The sequence below is a fragment of the Aotus nancymaae genome, unplaced genomic scaffold (assembly GCF_030222135.1).
Source record: "Aotus nancymaae isolate 86718 unplaced genomic scaffold, 86718_ANA_hifiasm-v0.15.2.pri h1tg000036l, whole genome shotgun sequence".
Lineage (NCBI taxonomy): Eukaryota > Metazoa > Chordata > Mammalia > Primates > Aotidae > Aotus > Aotus nancymaae.
In genome coordinates, this window is record NW_026988450.1 from 53377228 (window position 1) to 53395070 (window position 17843).

At 33.8% G+C, this 17843-nt stretch overlaps 1 protein-coding gene across 2 annotated transcripts in view; it reads right to left on the reverse strand.

Annotated features, from left to right (window-relative positions):
* LRP12 (LDL receptor related protein 12) overlaps positions 1-17843 on the reverse strand; it is a 99125-nt gene that overhangs the window by 25276 nt on the left and 56006 nt on the right. Inside the window, exon 2 of one of the 2 annotated variants that reach the window (XM_012474993.2) lies at positions 16698-16754. The exons of the other annotated variant lie outside the window; for it this stretch is intronic. Coding sequence (XP_012330416.1) covers positions 16698-16754 — 57 coding nt within the window. The remainder of the gene's footprint in view (positions 1-16697; positions 16755-17843) is intronic. 2 annotated transcript variants of the gene reach the window in all.

The window sequence follows — 17843 nt, forward strand, 5'->3', positions numbered from 1 at the left end:
TCAAAAACAGACCTATAATATCATAAAGTTTCTTCCTGAATTGGTTATAAATACATATATTGATTTAGTTATGCACATTTCTAACATGACTGAATTTGGAATTTGGCTCCAGATCTAGCCAGTGGCTTTTTATCAACATATTTTTGCATGTACAATATATTGAGTATGCAGACAAATGTACTCCAGCACAGCCATAATGTATTCCTTTCTATATCTAAGAAAGAATACATTTCAAAAGCCAAAAGAAACCATTAAAGCAATTTTTAACTCCCTTTTGGGTTAAGAGTTTGCCTATGTATACTGGCAGATTTGGAATCCGAAGACCTACATGCTATCTGTTCTATCTGCCACTTACTGGCTTTGCATGATGTAAACTACTAAACTTTTTGGGGTACTATTAGTCATTTCCTCATGTGTTAATATAAGGAGTTGCTATTTGAATACCTCTAGTCTATTTCAGCCCTCAATCACGCACCTCTTCCCACTGTATTTCTGAGAGCTCATCGGGATACATTGATAAATTTTTCATTTTCTTTCTTTGCATTTTCCCTCTGACCCACTGAAATAGACTTTCAATTCTGACCTTATTTCCACAGAAACTATGCTGGCAGGCAAAGGCCATCAGTGACCTCACTGCTAAATACAATGGACACTCAACCCCAACGTACCTGATCTTTCTGGAGCACTTGGCACTGACTATCCAGACTTGGAACTATACTATCCAGATTTTGTGGATATCACCTCTTCTGATTCTCTTTCTAACTCTATTCTGTGTTAACTTTCTAGCACTAGATCCTCTGTCCTTGGCCAGCCAGCCAGCCCCTGATACTGGTTTCATGGTTCATTCCAAAGCCCTGTGCTCTTCTTACTCTCAATGGAAGTTTTCATCCACTTTTACAATTTCAACTATGGTCATGAGTTTAAAATTTTTAACCCAGAGGCTTTGCATAGTCAAATGCCCACTGGACATTCTAACCTCAAATTCAACATGATCAGACCTGTGTATTTCCCAAATCCGATTTCAGAATATCCTATATTCTGAATCTATATTGTCTTAGCATTTGGTTGATGGAATAGGTACTTAAGTAAAAAGGAACTGAAGAATACCACAGGTAATTTGAAGAATTTTCAGGAAATAAGTTAGGCCTCACAGAGATTAAAACTGCAAATTTCAGTCAGAAATTGAGCCTGCCCCTTCACCACTTCTTAGGGAACCAAGGCCTGTTTTATCTCTTACACATCTGCCCTGACCTTCCAATGGACCTCCTCTGGGTCTTCCATTTTTCATTATTTCAATGCTTTATAAATGACTTCCCAGTCCCAACTTATCATTAATACTTCAGCTCCAGTACCTACTATCACCTGTAATTTCATTTTTCTTAGTTTATTATATTTATACTACTGTTACTCATTTTATATTATAGATTTGAGGTGACTTATTATTATAATATTGATAAATTTGATAAAACCTGAGTCTCGGGTCAGGCTCAGTGTCTCACGCCTGTAATCCCAGCACTTCGGGAGGCTGAGGCAGGTGGATCACAAGGTCAGGAGCTTGAGATCAGCCTAGCCAATATGGCGAAATCCCGTCTCTACTAAAAAGTAAATAAATAAATAATTAGCTGGGTGTGGTGGTGCATACCTGTAGTCCCAGCTACTCAGGAGGCTGTGAAAGGAGGATTACTTGAACCTAGCAAGCAGAGGTTGCAGTAAGCCGAGATCGCACTACTGACTCCAGCCTGGGCGACAGAGCGAGACTCCGTCTCAAAAAACAAAAACAAAACAAAACAAAACAAAAACCTTACTCTATTTCTTCACTTGTAAATGGGGATTAAAATACTAGTACACAGGGTGTTCCAAGGATTACATACAATTATTTTGGTAAAAGACATAGCACACTGCTTGCATTATAGTAAATTATCAGTAAACAGTATTATGTGATAAGTCAGATTAGTTGCTAATAATGTCTGGAATGCTGTACTGAGATGGCAATTAAGGCTGCATTCAGGCTAAGTGAGAAAGAGGACAGTGACTGAAAGAGGACGTGTGACTGTTTACTTAGTAACTGCTGGGTACCATTACGTACTGGAAAGAATGAGAAATTCTGTCATGATTAACTGCTTACCTGACACAGATAAAAGCCATGGGAAGGATAGGGTTTGGACACAAACTCACAAAACTTTAGGAACTAAATCTCTTTTTGTTTGAGATCAAAATCTTTACATAGTTTAGGTGGTTTGAACTTCCATCTTTCTACATTTTGACTATACTCTGTTTAAAATACATCAAACTTGACCTTTTGCTTATATTCATTATATTCATACCTTTTCTAATGCTTAAACATAGTTATTTCAACTATGGTATGGCTAATTCTTCCTTAAGAATTAGTTTATACGTAATTGGCAAATAAAGGAATCTTCTCAGTACAATGCAAAATTGTGTAAGATCTTATTTCCGGCATGCCAATGATTTGAAATAACCAGATGTAGAAGTTTTCAGAGTTTAAGAAAAAATATGAAAAACCCTATAGAAGCTGCCTTTCTTTACTGCAAAATGTGGGTTTTTTTTTGGCTTAAATAACTGCTTGGCTTTTTTCTATATTAAGCTATCTTGGGAAATTGCAAAATGCAGATAGAAATGTGAAGACATCACACTGCTATGAAAACAAAACACCTTAATTGATGAGGAATATGCCTGAAGTATATTTTTATTATTGATTAAATTGGTCTCTATTAGAAACAAATATTGTTAAGGGGGGAAGCATAAACCTATGCATATATGGCTGCAGAATATAGATTGATTCTAATTGTAAATGTCCACAGGTATTTGACTGTGCTAGTATTTGGACTGATATTTTATTTGCTAGGGTTATACTTAAAAGGTATGTAGTCATAAGTGATCTATGCCAACACTACTTTTCTCAGAAACTCTGCCTTTGTTCATTTTGCTTCTTTAATATATCTTTTAATTACTAGTATCAACTTTTCAAATTTACTTAAAAATTTTTTTTTTTAAGAGATGGGGTTTCCCTATGTTGCCAAGGCTGGTCTTGAACTCCTGGGCTCAAATGATCCACTCTCCTTGGCCTCCCAAAGTACTAGGATTACAGGTGGGAGCTACCACACCCAGACAGTATCAACTTTTTGTTTTGCAAAAATCATCTATCTAATTTACTTTGGTCAGTTATCTTTAGATATAAACAAAAATATTCAAGTATTTTGGATAATAATGATCTACATCTCTACCTTTTATAAATTTCCCATAACCTCAGAAATAGAAATCCCCAAATTAAAGAGGTCCTAAATGTTTATTCAAAAGATAGCAACTTTCAAACACGGATAGTATCTTCTTAGTAGGAACCTATAGGTTATCTGACTAGCCCCCACAAAAGCCTATTTAATTTACACTGGATCTAGTGTATAGGACATCTGAAATGAAAAAAAAAAAAAAAAAAAAGACAACAACATTATTACAATGCTAATGGTTAAGCCATATGAAAAGATAAACTGAATACATACTTTTAAAATCTATCAAGTATGCTGTCAATTGAGAAAGGGAGAATTAACTAAAGAATCAATAGGCAGATATTCGCTGATGGAGTTCTTAAGATTTTGGTATTAGTTTTCTGGTTTAAAATATAAAGATCTCCTTGTGTAGTTTAGAAAATAGGGCTAAATTAACTGATAAAGAAACACTGATCAGCCAGGTGTGGTGGCTCATGCCTGTAATCCAAGCACTTTGGAGGCCAAGGCGGGCGGATCACCTGAAGTTGGGAGTTCAAGACCAGCCTGACCAACATGGTGAAACCCCGTCTTAAAAAAAATAAAAAATAAAATAAAATAAAAAAAACACTGAAGACCTCTTCATGTTTATACTGATGCTATGTTAACAATTCCACAGAAAAGCACAAAACTATGGTTTCAAAACTAGATTAACGCACCATACTTATTATCTTAAAATCAATTATTTAAAAACTTGGAAGTGGTCAAACAACCTTTATTAAGAGGACACATGAAAAGAGGGAGGATCACTTCAAAATAATGTCATATAAACTGTCTTGCAATTTGAGATTTCAGTTTCAAAATACGCAAAAAGTTACAGAAAAAATACTTAAGTAAACATATTCATAATTAGAGCTGAACTACTGTCAAAGAAAAAGCACAATTTCCTGTTCCAGAGACGAAGAACTGGGTTTTTCAAAACTGACAAGAGTTGATACTTTATGACAAAAAGTAGTTGAGACTAAAAGTTATGTGAAGTCTTTTTGACTTTGATTTTAATAAATCACAAAACTGAAATGTAAGTAAGTGTCAGTTATGTTTTCTGACCACCTAACTTCATAAGAAGGACACATAAGAAATAAAGAGAACTCATGCCCTCATGGAAATTATAATTTTATAACAATGATAAATGCTTTTTAACTGAATCCAAGAAGCATATAACAGTTAATATGACAGCATATCAGATAATAAAGTACTACATGATATAATGCATAACAAGTAATTTTAGGCAAAGTATCACATGTTCAGTTAAACATGTGGTGTTATTAAATAGAAACAAAAGCCCACCAAAAACCTACATTATACAAATATAAAACAGGGAAGGATATTGACTATGAACAAAGCATTTCCTTCATAGAAGAGAAGATGGTAGACCCACAGTAAAAAACATACTCTAAACTAGTTAAAAGAATTTAATGATTCAATTCTATAGACACTAGTTAAGCCACAGTAGACCTACTACAAAAGGAAGTGATGTGATCCAAGTATTTTGTAAAGGTTATTGAAGGAAGAGAAACCAGTGAGGCAGAGATTACCTAAAAGACAATTATAAAAGCTCATCTTTTTGTACCATTTTACTTTATGAAAGTTTCAAGATAGAGCATGCTCACTGTTCATAAGCAAAGGATAATAGCATATATAGGTAACGGTGGTCACTGTCATTTGGCCATCTCATTTTTCAGAGTACTGTATGGAGTGTCTTATAAATAATACTAATTCTATTACGGCTGATGAGTACAAAAGCAATTTCAAGTGTTGAAAACTAGTAAGAAGGATTTGATTCCAACGGAAATAAATGTACTTAAAAAACCCCATCATCTCCAAGATAAAAATTTGGTAAGCAAATGGTATCTGTTGAATGGCTATATGAAATGAAAGTAGGAATTATTCTGGAAGTTAACAAGTGAATCATTCAATACATGGAAAATATTATGCTTCTGCAAACAACAAAAGGCACCAAAACATGGAAAATTTAGAGGATACAGTTAGAAGATTAGCATGAAAATAAGATACCTCCTGGCCTATTATTAATTTAGGAAAATAATAACAGTTTGAAAACTTAAAGGCTAAGTATGTATGACACATAGTGCTGAGGATAAGATTTCTGTTTCAAGTCAGAAATTTATGGTTTCTAAGCCTGAGGACTGTAAGTATCATCAAAGTGAGGCATGTATGCAGGCTGGTGGATCCATGGCTGATGATAGTTATAAAATTACCTAACACTTACTGAACTCTTACTACCTGTCAGGTACTTTCTTTTCCCATTTAATACTTATTATTATTATCCCCATTTAACAGGAAAAAAATGGAGGCACAGAGAAATTCGGTAATTTTCCTAAGGTCACAAAAAAGCTATGTCAGAGCTGGGATGGAACCCAGGCAAGAGGCTTCATAAAAGTCGTATTCTTAACCACTAAGGCAAACTACTGCCCACTAATGAACTCCCTATGACATCTGGAAAAATTTCCAGGGAAGTGAAAGGGAGTCGCTTCAATAGCATTTAAATGACAAAAGTGGTCTATTCTGGAAAAATGAACTGTTGGTCCTACATTAACATGGATAGAAAGGATATAGGATCTATAATAACACAGAAAAACTAAGTACAGTTAGTTTTAAAGCTTCTAAAGATTGATTCTTATTTGCTACATATTATCTAGGAACTATAGGGAGGATTGACCAGCTTCTTAGTATCTTTGGAATTAAAAAATATTTCATAAACAGCATTCTAAAACCTACTTTTAGTGGTAAGAGAACATATATACATATAGTTAATTATGGGTAAGATGCTTGGGGCAAGGAGTAGAATAGTAGCAATAAGGGGAAGAAGTGGAGTCTAGGGGAGACATTTCAAAGGAAATAACAATGGACAAATACTTAATATTGGACAGTCTATAAAGCATGCATGTTCAGCATAGTCTATGGGCCACTGAGAATGCAGGGCAAGTGACTAACTGTTAGAATCTGCAAGAAGAATAACTTAAAGTACTACAGCTTCCCTCTGTTGGACTGTCATGTGTAACATAACTGAGTCCTGTAACTTGAACAGGAAACATAAGCCCACGGCTAGGAAGAAATGATGTTGATTCCAAAGTCCACTTCCTGTATCTTGACTGTGTTTATTGCCTATATAGCGTCTTGATTTCTCTGACCCTCTAGACTCCTTAAATGGGGTTTTCTGACTCCCTGGCACCTGAGCCAAGCTGCATCATAATGGGAATGTCAGAACAGTCAACATTCTGAGGATGGACAGAGTTGGAAGGGGACAGAGACTGGACATGAGTAAGATTTTCTTAGAATTACTCCAAATTTCATTTTTTTTATTGCATTTTAGGTTTGGGGGTACATGTGAAAAACATGCAAGATTGTTGCATAGGTGCATATGTGGCAGTGTGATTTGCTGCCTTCCTCCCCTTCACCTATATGTGGCATTTCTCCCCATGCTATCTCTCCCAACTCCCCACTCGCCGCTGTCCCCCCCTACTCCCCCCCAACAGACCCCAGTGTATAGTGCTCCCCTCCCTGTGTCCATGTGTTCCCATTGTTCAACACCCATCTATGAGTGAGAACAGTGTTTTGGATTTCAAAATTTGGAATATTTGAATATATATATTGGTTGAGCATCCCTCATCCAAAATCTGAAATGCTTCAATGAGTACTTCCTGTGAGCATCATGTCAGCACTTTAAAAGTTTCAGATTCTGGAGCATTTCAAATTTCAGACTTTTAGATTACGGATGCTCAACTTATAGCAATATTTACTAGTCTAAGATGGGAAAGGTTTTAATTATGATTTAAAAGGCAAGAATCAGGCAAGCAGAAAAAATTATATTAACCCATCACTCCCATTTAGGACTCTCATTACTCTCAGACCTATTATTAGAAACCACAAGTGCCTCTGGCAAGTAGGAAATCTTATGTCCAGCTGTTTATAATTTAAATGAATATTCTTCTGGATTAGTACTGATATTTAAGACTGAATGCAACGATATATTTATTCGTATTATTCTAAGTGACATTCTTTAAAAATCAAAACATTTTACTTGGCTATCAGCTGTAATCGAGGCAAGTAATTCTTTGGCATCTTGAAGATCACTAATGTTCAGAACAAACAAACGATAATCAAGGGTTACATGTCAGTAAAATAAAACATAAAGTCAGAAGAGGCACAAAATACAGATAAAGAGAGAAGGAAAAATAGTAATAATTAAAAAACAGGGTCATAGCAGAGTATGAATAAAGATGAGGAGAGCAAAGAAACTGAATATACCCACCCAAAATGGAACTATCTAGCCGGCTTCACCCTGAAATTTCTTAGTAAGAGTAATTTAGGATTTTGCTAACAATGCATAAAAGATGAATAGAGAAGATTCATCCTTTTATGTCTTTTTAAAAGGGCTTATGAGGGCAATTTTTTTTTTCCTATAAGGGTATAAAAATTACTGATATGGTACCTACATTTTCCAATTTTAAGCACTACAGAAGACTAAAATGCTAAAGCAAGCTACTCTATTTCCCGAATGGGAAAAATTAATAATTTTTGAAGGTTACTGTGACTCTGGCTGGAAGCATAAAGAGGTAATGCAGAAATCATCACTTAAGCTAACAAACTGGCCTTGGAGTTCATGATTTTGTAACCCATCTCTATCAGCTTTGACATAGTTTTTAGTATATTCACATCTTCTGGGAATGTTTCAGTTGTTGTGTCCTTTGTCAAGGGTGGTACCCAGAAATAAACAATACCACAGTATGTTAGCGTGAGAAGTAAAGAATCATCTGCTTGGTTCTGTATACTGTATTTCTATTACTGCAGTTTAAGATCAAATCACCCCTTTACTTACATAAGGCTATTAGTTAACTAACACCCAAGTACAGTTTGCTCACCCACCAACTGACTGCCTTTTGCACAATAGTCTCACAGTATATCCAATTCAAATTCATGCCTTGGCAAAATTACAGATAGCTAACATGGTATCACACTTTTAAGAATTATTCCCAAAGTTACAGATCAGAAAAGAAAATGTCAAATGTTTGAACAGTACTTGCCTTTTTACCTTCACTAGGTTTGGCTCACTCAATGGAATGGATACATCCATCCAGATGAACTTCACTTCTACCATGTAAGCACTGTAGACTCTGTCACAATACAAACTGTTCTGCTATAGTTCTGGTACTCACACATGCTGTTCTAATGCTGAGGTTATTGTTTATTATAACACACGACAAATATTCCTTATCTGCAATCCTTGGGACCAGAAGTATTTTGACTTTTTTTCAAATTCTGGAATATGTACAGATACATACTTACTAGTTGAGCATCCCAAACCAAAAATCTGAAGTCTGAAATGCTCCAATGAGCATTTCTTTTGAATGTTATGTCATTGCTCAAAAAGTTTTGGATTTTGGAGCATTTCAATTTTTGGATTTGCAGATTTGGAATAGTCAACCTGTAATGTAACATAAATAATGTATAACTATTTTGCTATAAATACATAATTATTCAATAAATATTTGATACATAAAATAGGTTACAAATATATAAGATAAAGATGCTTCATATAAGATATTGGCCATAAGATTAAATTACAGAGTATATAATATGGAAAAATACCACCATTAGTTTCCTTTCCAAAACTTAAGGGGAGTTCTGTATTTCAAAACTTTTAAGTGTCTTAGCAGTAAACTCTCCAAAGGTAGACAATGACTTTAAAAATTATTAGTGTCCTATAGTAATGTTGTGTCTTTTTTTTAAAAAAAAGAATGTACTCTGTCTCGTATTCCCCACTCACTTTCTTCACATGAAGGATAGCTTCTTGAGTTCACACTATGTTCTATTTTTATATTCTGAAATCCTAAAAACCCTAATGTATTAAAAATCAGCTAAAATGTAATAAGCCTTCTTTTCTTCATTTGAAACATGGGTGAAAAACATTTTTATAACACTGGTCAAAAGAACTAGTGAAATTCTTCTTAGTAACTTTAACAAGAGGTCCAGGTACCTGACTGAATAATTGTAAAACAGTATTAAAATTACATAAGAAAGGTGCAAAGGACCACTTGATCTGCTACTTATTCATGTAACTTTTCTATATTTAAAAAATAATCGTAAACTTCTATCAGAGATAATTACAATTTAAGCTTGATTTCCTTTCAGATTCTTTATTTGGCAGATCTTAAACATTCTATAATAACAAAAGTTGTATCAGACCAGATGTTCTTTCAAAGGATAATTTCAATATACCATGTTATAATATTTAAGCCTAAAGCTGTGGTTAAAAACAAAAGCCATTTTAATTTAGTGCTCTACATTATTACAAATGCTGTTAACGAATCTGAAAGCAAATGTATTGCAATTTAGAAAATGTGTCCCTATTATAAGGCCACAACCAAATTATTAGTTATAAAGGCATACAGGATTAGCAATGTGCTAGGCCTTCAAATATTAGAGTGGAAACTATAAAATACAAATACATAAAAGCAAGAAAGGATGATGATTTTGATAGAATAAAATTCTGACAGCATAAACAATACTTAAAAACTATCTGAAGTCTATTTTATATACTCTGCTAATTCAGTTAATATGAATAAGGATTAAGAAACGAACTTCCTAAGCAAATATTCTCTCTCAGCTCTCAGAAATGTCAGCTTTGCCTGACAAAAGATTCCAAGTCAAAGGCAAAGCAGACTCAAAATCAAGCTAACCTCAGATAGAAACTTCAGCTATCATTAAAAAGTACGAATATTTGGAAGTCGTATCACTGGTAATTGGAAATACCATGTTAATCTTCATATGTAAAAAAAGCTTCTGCCTGAGAAAGCAGCAAGCCCCAGCATCTATTTCTATTAGCAACCAGAAAATCTCTTATAAACTTGAGGCTAGTTTTTGCCTAACTATAAAGAAAAGCAAATCCCATTCTCTTATTCTTTGCCATGTTATAACTCCAGGCCATGAATCAAAAAGAAAAGAAAATGGTTACTTTAAAAAAAAAAAAAAAAAAAAAATTTCCAGGAAAAATAAAAGGTTGAGACTTTAATGGAAACATAGTAAGAAAAAAAGTTAAGCAAGAAAAAACATGATTATATTGAAAATAAATGTAGACAGCTGTGTAAATTAGTATATCCTTTTTGGAAGGCAATCTGTCAAAAAGTTTCTAGAGTCAATAAATTATTTTTGACTTGTGATACAGTAATTTCACTTTCGGAAATGTATGCTAAGGAAATATTCTTAGAAATAAAAAAGGCTAGATATACAGTCGATCCTTGAACAATGGGTTTGAATTGTGTGAGTCTACTTGTATATGGATTTTTTTCAATAAATACATTGGAAATTTTTTTGGAGATTTGTGACAATTTGAAAAACTTGCAGACAAATCACATAGCCTAGAAATTTTGAAAAACAATTAGGTATATTATGAATGCATGTATATGTAAAATACTAGTCTATTTTATCATTTACTACCATAAAAAATACACTACCCTATTATAAAGAGTTACAATTTATCAAAATTTACAAAAACACCTGCAGACCACACACAGCACCATTTACATTCAAGAAGTGTAAAGATGAGTACTAAGTCACAACTGAATAAAATTAAGTATAGGCATTAATAATTCTGTAGCCACTTCCTATTGCTATTTTGGTGAGCTCAATTTGCAAGTATCTGCTTAAATCACTGTGTGATGCTAATCATCTCCATGTGAACAGTGGTCTCTCCAGTAAATTGTGTGTCACAGTATAATGTCATCTCTGGTGGTTCTCGAGTATTTTTCATTGTGTTTAGTGCAATACCATAAAACCCAAATAACACCATGGGATCCATACGAAGTGCCACTGGTGATGTTGCAAGTGCTCCCTAAAAGCAAACAAAAGTACGAGAAAAAGCTGAATTGCTTGATATGTACTGTAGACTGAGGTCTGCAACTGCAGTTGCCCACCTCATCAGACAGATGACTCATCTGTAAATAGATAACATAAACTTATGGTATCAATAAATACAGTAGCATACTGTAAATGGATTTTCCCTTATGATTTTCTTCATAACATTTTCTTTTCTCTAGCTTACTTTTAAGAATACTACATTTAAGGCTGGGCAAGGTGGCTTACACCTGTAATACCAGGACTTTGGGAGGCTGAGACAGGCAAATCACTTCCACTCACAAGTTCGAGACCAGCCTGGGCAACATGGAAAACCCTGTCTCTACAAAAACAAAAATTGGCCGGGCATGGTGGTGTGCACCTGTAGTCCCAGTTACTTGGGAGGCTGAGGTGAAAGGATGGCTTGAGCCCAGGAGGTGGACATTGCAGTGAGCTGAGATCATGCCACTGCACTCCAGCCTGGGTGACAAAGCCTGATGTTGTCTCAAAAAAAAAAAAAAGAAAAGAAAAAGAATACAGCATTTAATACATAAACTGTACATAAACTTAATTGAATGTTTATGTTATTGTTAAGATTTCCAGTCAACAGTATGCTATTAAGTACTTAAACTTTTGGGGAATCAAAAGTTATATATGGATTTTCGACTATGCAGGGAATTGATGCCCCTAACTGCCATGTTGTTCAAGCATCAACTGTATATGAACATGTCTCTTAAGCATGATCCAAATCAGGCAAAATCCACTGGAAACAAACCACTGTAATAAAGTCACATGATGGAAATTTTATGCAGGCATTAAAATAATGAATATGAAGACTAAGAGCAAAATGTACTCTATAAAGTGTTAAATAGAAAGAGCAGGAGATAAAACTGGGGATAATTTAAATGCATATACAATTATTTTTAAGGTATGTACACAAAAAGGACAAATAAAAAATTGAATATACTATTATTAATTATTCTACGAAGGTAGGGTTAATGAGTGATTTTCTTAATCTTTTTGCTTTCTTTAATTTTCCTAAATGCTTAATGAAATTTGTATAATAAATAGAATTTGTGTAAACAAATAAAAAACTTGGTTTAGAAGTAATCATGAATAAGGAGAACATAAATTATTTCTGAATATCCTGATTAAAGTCAATATCATAGATTACAGAGCAAAATTCAGTTTAAAGTAGATATATATTAAAAAATTAAATATGTTTGTTTAAAGTGTACCAATGTCTTGTTAAAAATCAACTTGACCTAAGATATATTTCATTCTATGTAGCAGATGAGCAGCAATTTGGTATTTTTAAACATTTCCAAAAGAAACACATAATTTAGACATTTTTTTTAAAAGTCATTAAAATGGCCTTTCTACTCTCTCATGTATACAATTAAATTACTTGCCAGTTTCTGTGTTAATTCATAATGATTTTCATATATTATTAGATTTATGAAAATGCCATTTGTCTTTTCTCCTTTTTCAATTGTATATATAAAGAGAGATTTAAAATTCTGGAGCAAGAAAAGTTCAAAATTAAAGAAAAAAGTACAAAAATTAGTACATTAAGACCACATTATAGGTACAGTTTGCACATTTACTTCTGCTATTAAGTGATAAGTTCCTTGAGATAAGAATGTTTTACTCATCGCTTACTTCCACCCTTCTTGGCACAATGTCCTAACAAGTGCTTGATACGTGTTAAATGAATTGAATTCACTGCTGACAGGGTGACTATAAAGACTGATTTGTCCAGGGCAGTCCTGGTTTTGTCACTGGTGCAGCATAATTAAAAATAGTGTATTCTTTCACTTTCAAAGTGGCCTGATTTGGAAAATAAATTACCTGGTAACACCAGATGTAGACAATTAAAATTCTTCCTAAAATCGTCAATATACTTTCCAAAGTGCAAACAACAATCAAGCAGGGCACTGAGCACCGGCAAATGGAGTAGCAGAGGTTAAATGAGCAGAAGAGCAGAAATAGGTGGCAGCACAGAATACTGAAGCGTCTCACCATTTCTGTTGCTTACTGATCTCAAGAGAAGTAGGACTTCTACATTTTGAGATTCTTCCAAAGGCTGGTTCTCCATTTAGGCCAGCACTGAAGGGAGCCCTCGTTTCTACTGGGGATGCAAGGATTTCAGAAAGCTTATACTGTATTAAACATTACATCTATAGCTCCATACTGGCCACAGAAAAAATGCAATGAGGGTGGGCATGGTGGCTCATGCCTGTAACTGCAGCACGTTGGGAGGCCAAGGTGGGAGGATTACTTGAGGTCAGGAGTTCAAGACCAGCCTGGCCAACATGGTAAAACCATGTCTCTATTAAAAATACAAAAATTAGCCAGGCGTGGTGGTGCACACCTGTAGTCCCAGCTATTTGGGAGGCTGGGGCAGAAGAATTGCTTGAACCTGGGAGGCAGAGGTTGTAGTGAACTGAGATCACAGCACTGTACCCAGACATATCTTTGGAGATAGCATCCATTTATTTTTTAAATGATATAAGTGGAATAGATTTCATGTATTATTATTCATTCTATGTTAGAAAGATTTCGTAAGATGAGACTTCAGAAAAAATAAGCCATGAATATGGTTTTACTCATTTCTGAAATAGAGTATTTTATTGAGGTATAAATATATGTAATTAAAACATACATTTTGTTATGGGCTGAACTGTGTTGCCCCCAAAGCTTGTATTTTAGTCTAACCCTAGTACATCAGAATGTAACTGAGTTTGGAGAGAGAGACTTTAAAGAGGTAATTAAGTTAAAATGAGGTAGTGCATGTGGACCTAATCCACTATGACTGGTGACCTTATAAGAAGAGGAGATCAGGACAACACACACAAAGGGAAGACTATGTAAAGACAGTAAGAAGACACCCATCTATAAGCCAAAGAGAAAGAACTCAGAAGAAACCAACCCTGCTGACACCTGGATATCAGAATTCTAGCCTGCAAAATGGTGAGAAAATAAATTTATGTCGTTTAAATTACCCAGTCTGGGACATTTTGTTATGGTAGCCCCAGCAAACTAATACATATTTCTAAATATGTATCTGAAATTTAGAAGGAAAAAAAAGATTTAAAAATGTAAAACATCTTTATTGCTTTCTTTTTTCAAACAGGAATTTACTTATAGGTATTATTAATGCTCAAGAAGACCATAGTAGTCTAATCACAAGCTACATCTAAAAATAAGTATTATCTAACTCTTGATGAGTTGACACAAAGTTCAGAACATAGTACTGGATCTGTCCAAATTTCCAAATTTTCATAACTTCTCAATATTCTGTATTAATCGGCGTAACTCAGCAAATCTGCATTTGCAAGTGATCAATGTACATTATAAAATCACACATGGTAAGAAAATGGATTCAAAGGGTACGAAAGACCCACTTAGATTTTAATGTAACAGAGCACAAAAAGCTCAATGATATGGTTTCAGACTCCACAATGCAACTAACCTTAAAAAAACTACCTCTTTTTGAATTTTGGTATAGTATCACAGAAGAATATTCACAATTATCTGAAAAAGGCTATTAAAATATTCCTCTCTTTTCCAATTACACATCACTGTGAGGCTGGTCTGTCTTCAAGTATGTCAAACGGAGCATGATGTTGCAAAAGACCGAATGCAGAAACAGATATGAGAATCTATCTTCTTTTAAGCCAATCATTACTTTACAAAATTATAAAACGATGCTGTTCTTATTGATGTTTTATAAAAAATATATTTTTCATAAAACTATATTACATATTGATGATAACATTCAATAGGTTACTGTTATTTTTAATTGAACTAATGAGTTTTAAAACAAATTCTCAGTGTTAATTTCAAATATAGTAAATATAGGTTGCTGTAGTCCATATAAACAAAAACTCTTTGAAGTCCTTGTTATAGACTGAATTGTGTGCCCCCTCAAAGCCTGTATGTGGAAGTCTCAACTCCCAATGTGACTGTATTTGGAGATACAGCCTTTAAGGAGGTAAATGAGGTTAAATGAGGTCATAAGGATGGAGCCCTAATACAATAGGACTGATGTTCTTGTAAGAAGAGGTACAAGAAGCCTCTTCTTGCTTTCTCTGAGCACTCATAGAAAAACGGCCATGTGAAGACACAGTGAGAAGGTGGACATCTATAGGCCAGGAAAGAGGTCTCACCAGGGACCAACCCTGCCAGCACTTTGATCTTGGACTTCCGAAACTGTGAGAAAATTGATGTCTGTTATTTAAGCCATCCACAGTGGTATTTTGTTGTAGCAGCACAAATTAGACTAAAACAGGCCTCAGTAGCTTTTAAAAGTTTATAACGTGTCCTGAGACCAAAACTTTTGAAAACTACTGAATTAAACAGTAACCATTTGCTTGTATAAATTAAAATGATTGCAAACAAACATACTTTATAGTTACAACTTGGAAAAGTAATTATAATTCTCAATATTTGAAATGCAAAGAAAAAGGGAGAAGGTCATCTTTAAAATAACCTTATTGCTATTTGATATATATAATTATATACCATTGAGAACATATTTTTAAAAAATGAAATAAACTGTGAAAAAAACTAATTCAGGCACTGAAACATTTGCTTTACATTTTCAAGAAACTAGGCTTGTTTATGTGTTTGACTAGTGCATACTAACCTTTAGAGTATTTGTTAAATCTATTAATCTTCTGAATACAAAGTCAGATATAAAACAAAAGAGCAAACCTTTGGTTTTGCTTCATGTGAGGAAAAAGAACCAATCGAATTACAAAATGACACAAAGAAGTCAATCAACGGGTTGATAAATACATTAAGTACAGTTTTTAACCACACAAAACTTATCAATATAGGGAAATAATAAATGAACAGTAAGAAAATCTATTTCAATATATGCAAAAATAATTATTTTAGTTCTCCTAGTAACTGTGGTTGACATAGCAAAAACGGTAACAGAGCTGTGGAACTCACCTAAGAATAAAAATTTTAGTAGTTATAAGTCTTTAAGTAATTATAAAGTTATAAAGTAATTATAAGTTACATAAGCCTAGATGAGTGGAAAAAATAAATTTGCCTCAACGATGAATTTCTGAACTTTATGAACACCAGTATATTGAGGTGCTTTTAATAGCAAATAAACTGTACACTTAAATACAATAGTTTCATGTAGAATAGTACTATAATCTAAAAATCAAGCAAAAAGCTTAATTTCTAAGGCTCTAATCCTAGGGAGAGCATTCAAAATCACATTTCAATAAATTTCATTTCACATAACTTTGTATGGAAAGAAAATACTAATTCAACTTGAGCTAACTTTTCTCTAGGTTCAATGTTTGTATGAAAAAATAATTATGCAGTCCGTTTGGAAAAGTATAATCAATCCATGGGCATGCAAGTATCAGTTTTATCTTATGAGAATTTCTCCATGTTCCAGTTACTTCATTCCTTATTACATGCTGCAAAAAGCGGTAATAATTTTTATAGCCAAATATCACTTCGTAAGATACCAGGTGGCTTTCAATATTTACCATATAAGTCATGCGTGAAATTTAAACATTACAAAAAATGACTTACCAGTTGACACTCCTGAAATATGCACATTTTCAGAATGTTCTGCAAGAGCACCATTTCCTAAAATTAAACATAATGAATAAACTAATATCCAAGATAAAATTTATAAAATTTTTTCAGATCCTCCCTTTAAGAGAAACAACTACAGGGAGCTATGTTTAATATTGAGAAACTGAAGTTAAAGTTTCTTATAATAATCTTCAAAACAATATTAAGAATCTCAAAATCATAATAATAAGGAAAACAAATATTTTGGAAATCTCAACAATGTAGTGTTATATATCAAGGTCAAATAGATAGATCTGATCAACACCAGTAAGAATATTTTATCAATTAATAATCCAAAGGGAAGTCAGTACTACTACAAGAAAAAAGAGAACACAGCTTGTTAAAAATAGCATTCCCCTAAAAGCATGTCCAAATCAGCCACAGGCCGGTGTAATTCCTGTCAGGGCCATACATGTTGGTACTTAAAAAAGAAAAAAGTCTTGCATGGTCTTCTAAATCTTCAAAAAACCTTTATTCCCTCAAATTGGTGTAAACAATGTCTCTTCAGGTATTTGTCTTAAAATTTTGTATTTTATACATCATTAGTTCTAAAGGTTTCTCTATCTACCCATTAGTTGGATCTGGCATCACAACAGCTCAGAAACTGAGCAGAGAGAGAAAGAGTTCTCCTTGGAGTCAGGTGGGGAAGGAAGCTAGTTGGAAAAAGCATAGAAGGCAAAAGCAGAATTTTCTTTCATGATTGAGAATGGAGAAAACAGCAAATACTGTAATTAATAACTTTTTGTTTACAACTATCACACTTGTATGATTGCTTGAATATTGTATAGCATCCCCCATCCCAATGCACTAGGCTGTAGGAGAACAGAATCTGTGTTTATTTGGCTCCCCCTTGTAGGCACAGTTCCTGGTACAGAGGAGGCGCACAAATAGCTGAGAGATGAATAAATGAGGGATGACCCGATGATTAAAATGAAATCATGCCCATTAAGCACTTGACACAGTGCCTAGCATGTAGCATTGAACAAGTGTTGCTTTTTGTAACTGTGTAAAGTATATTATTACTGTAAGAAAAAATAATAGTGATAAAACAATATTTTTGGTTCCACTAAAACTATACTCTTCAAAATGAAAAGATACGTT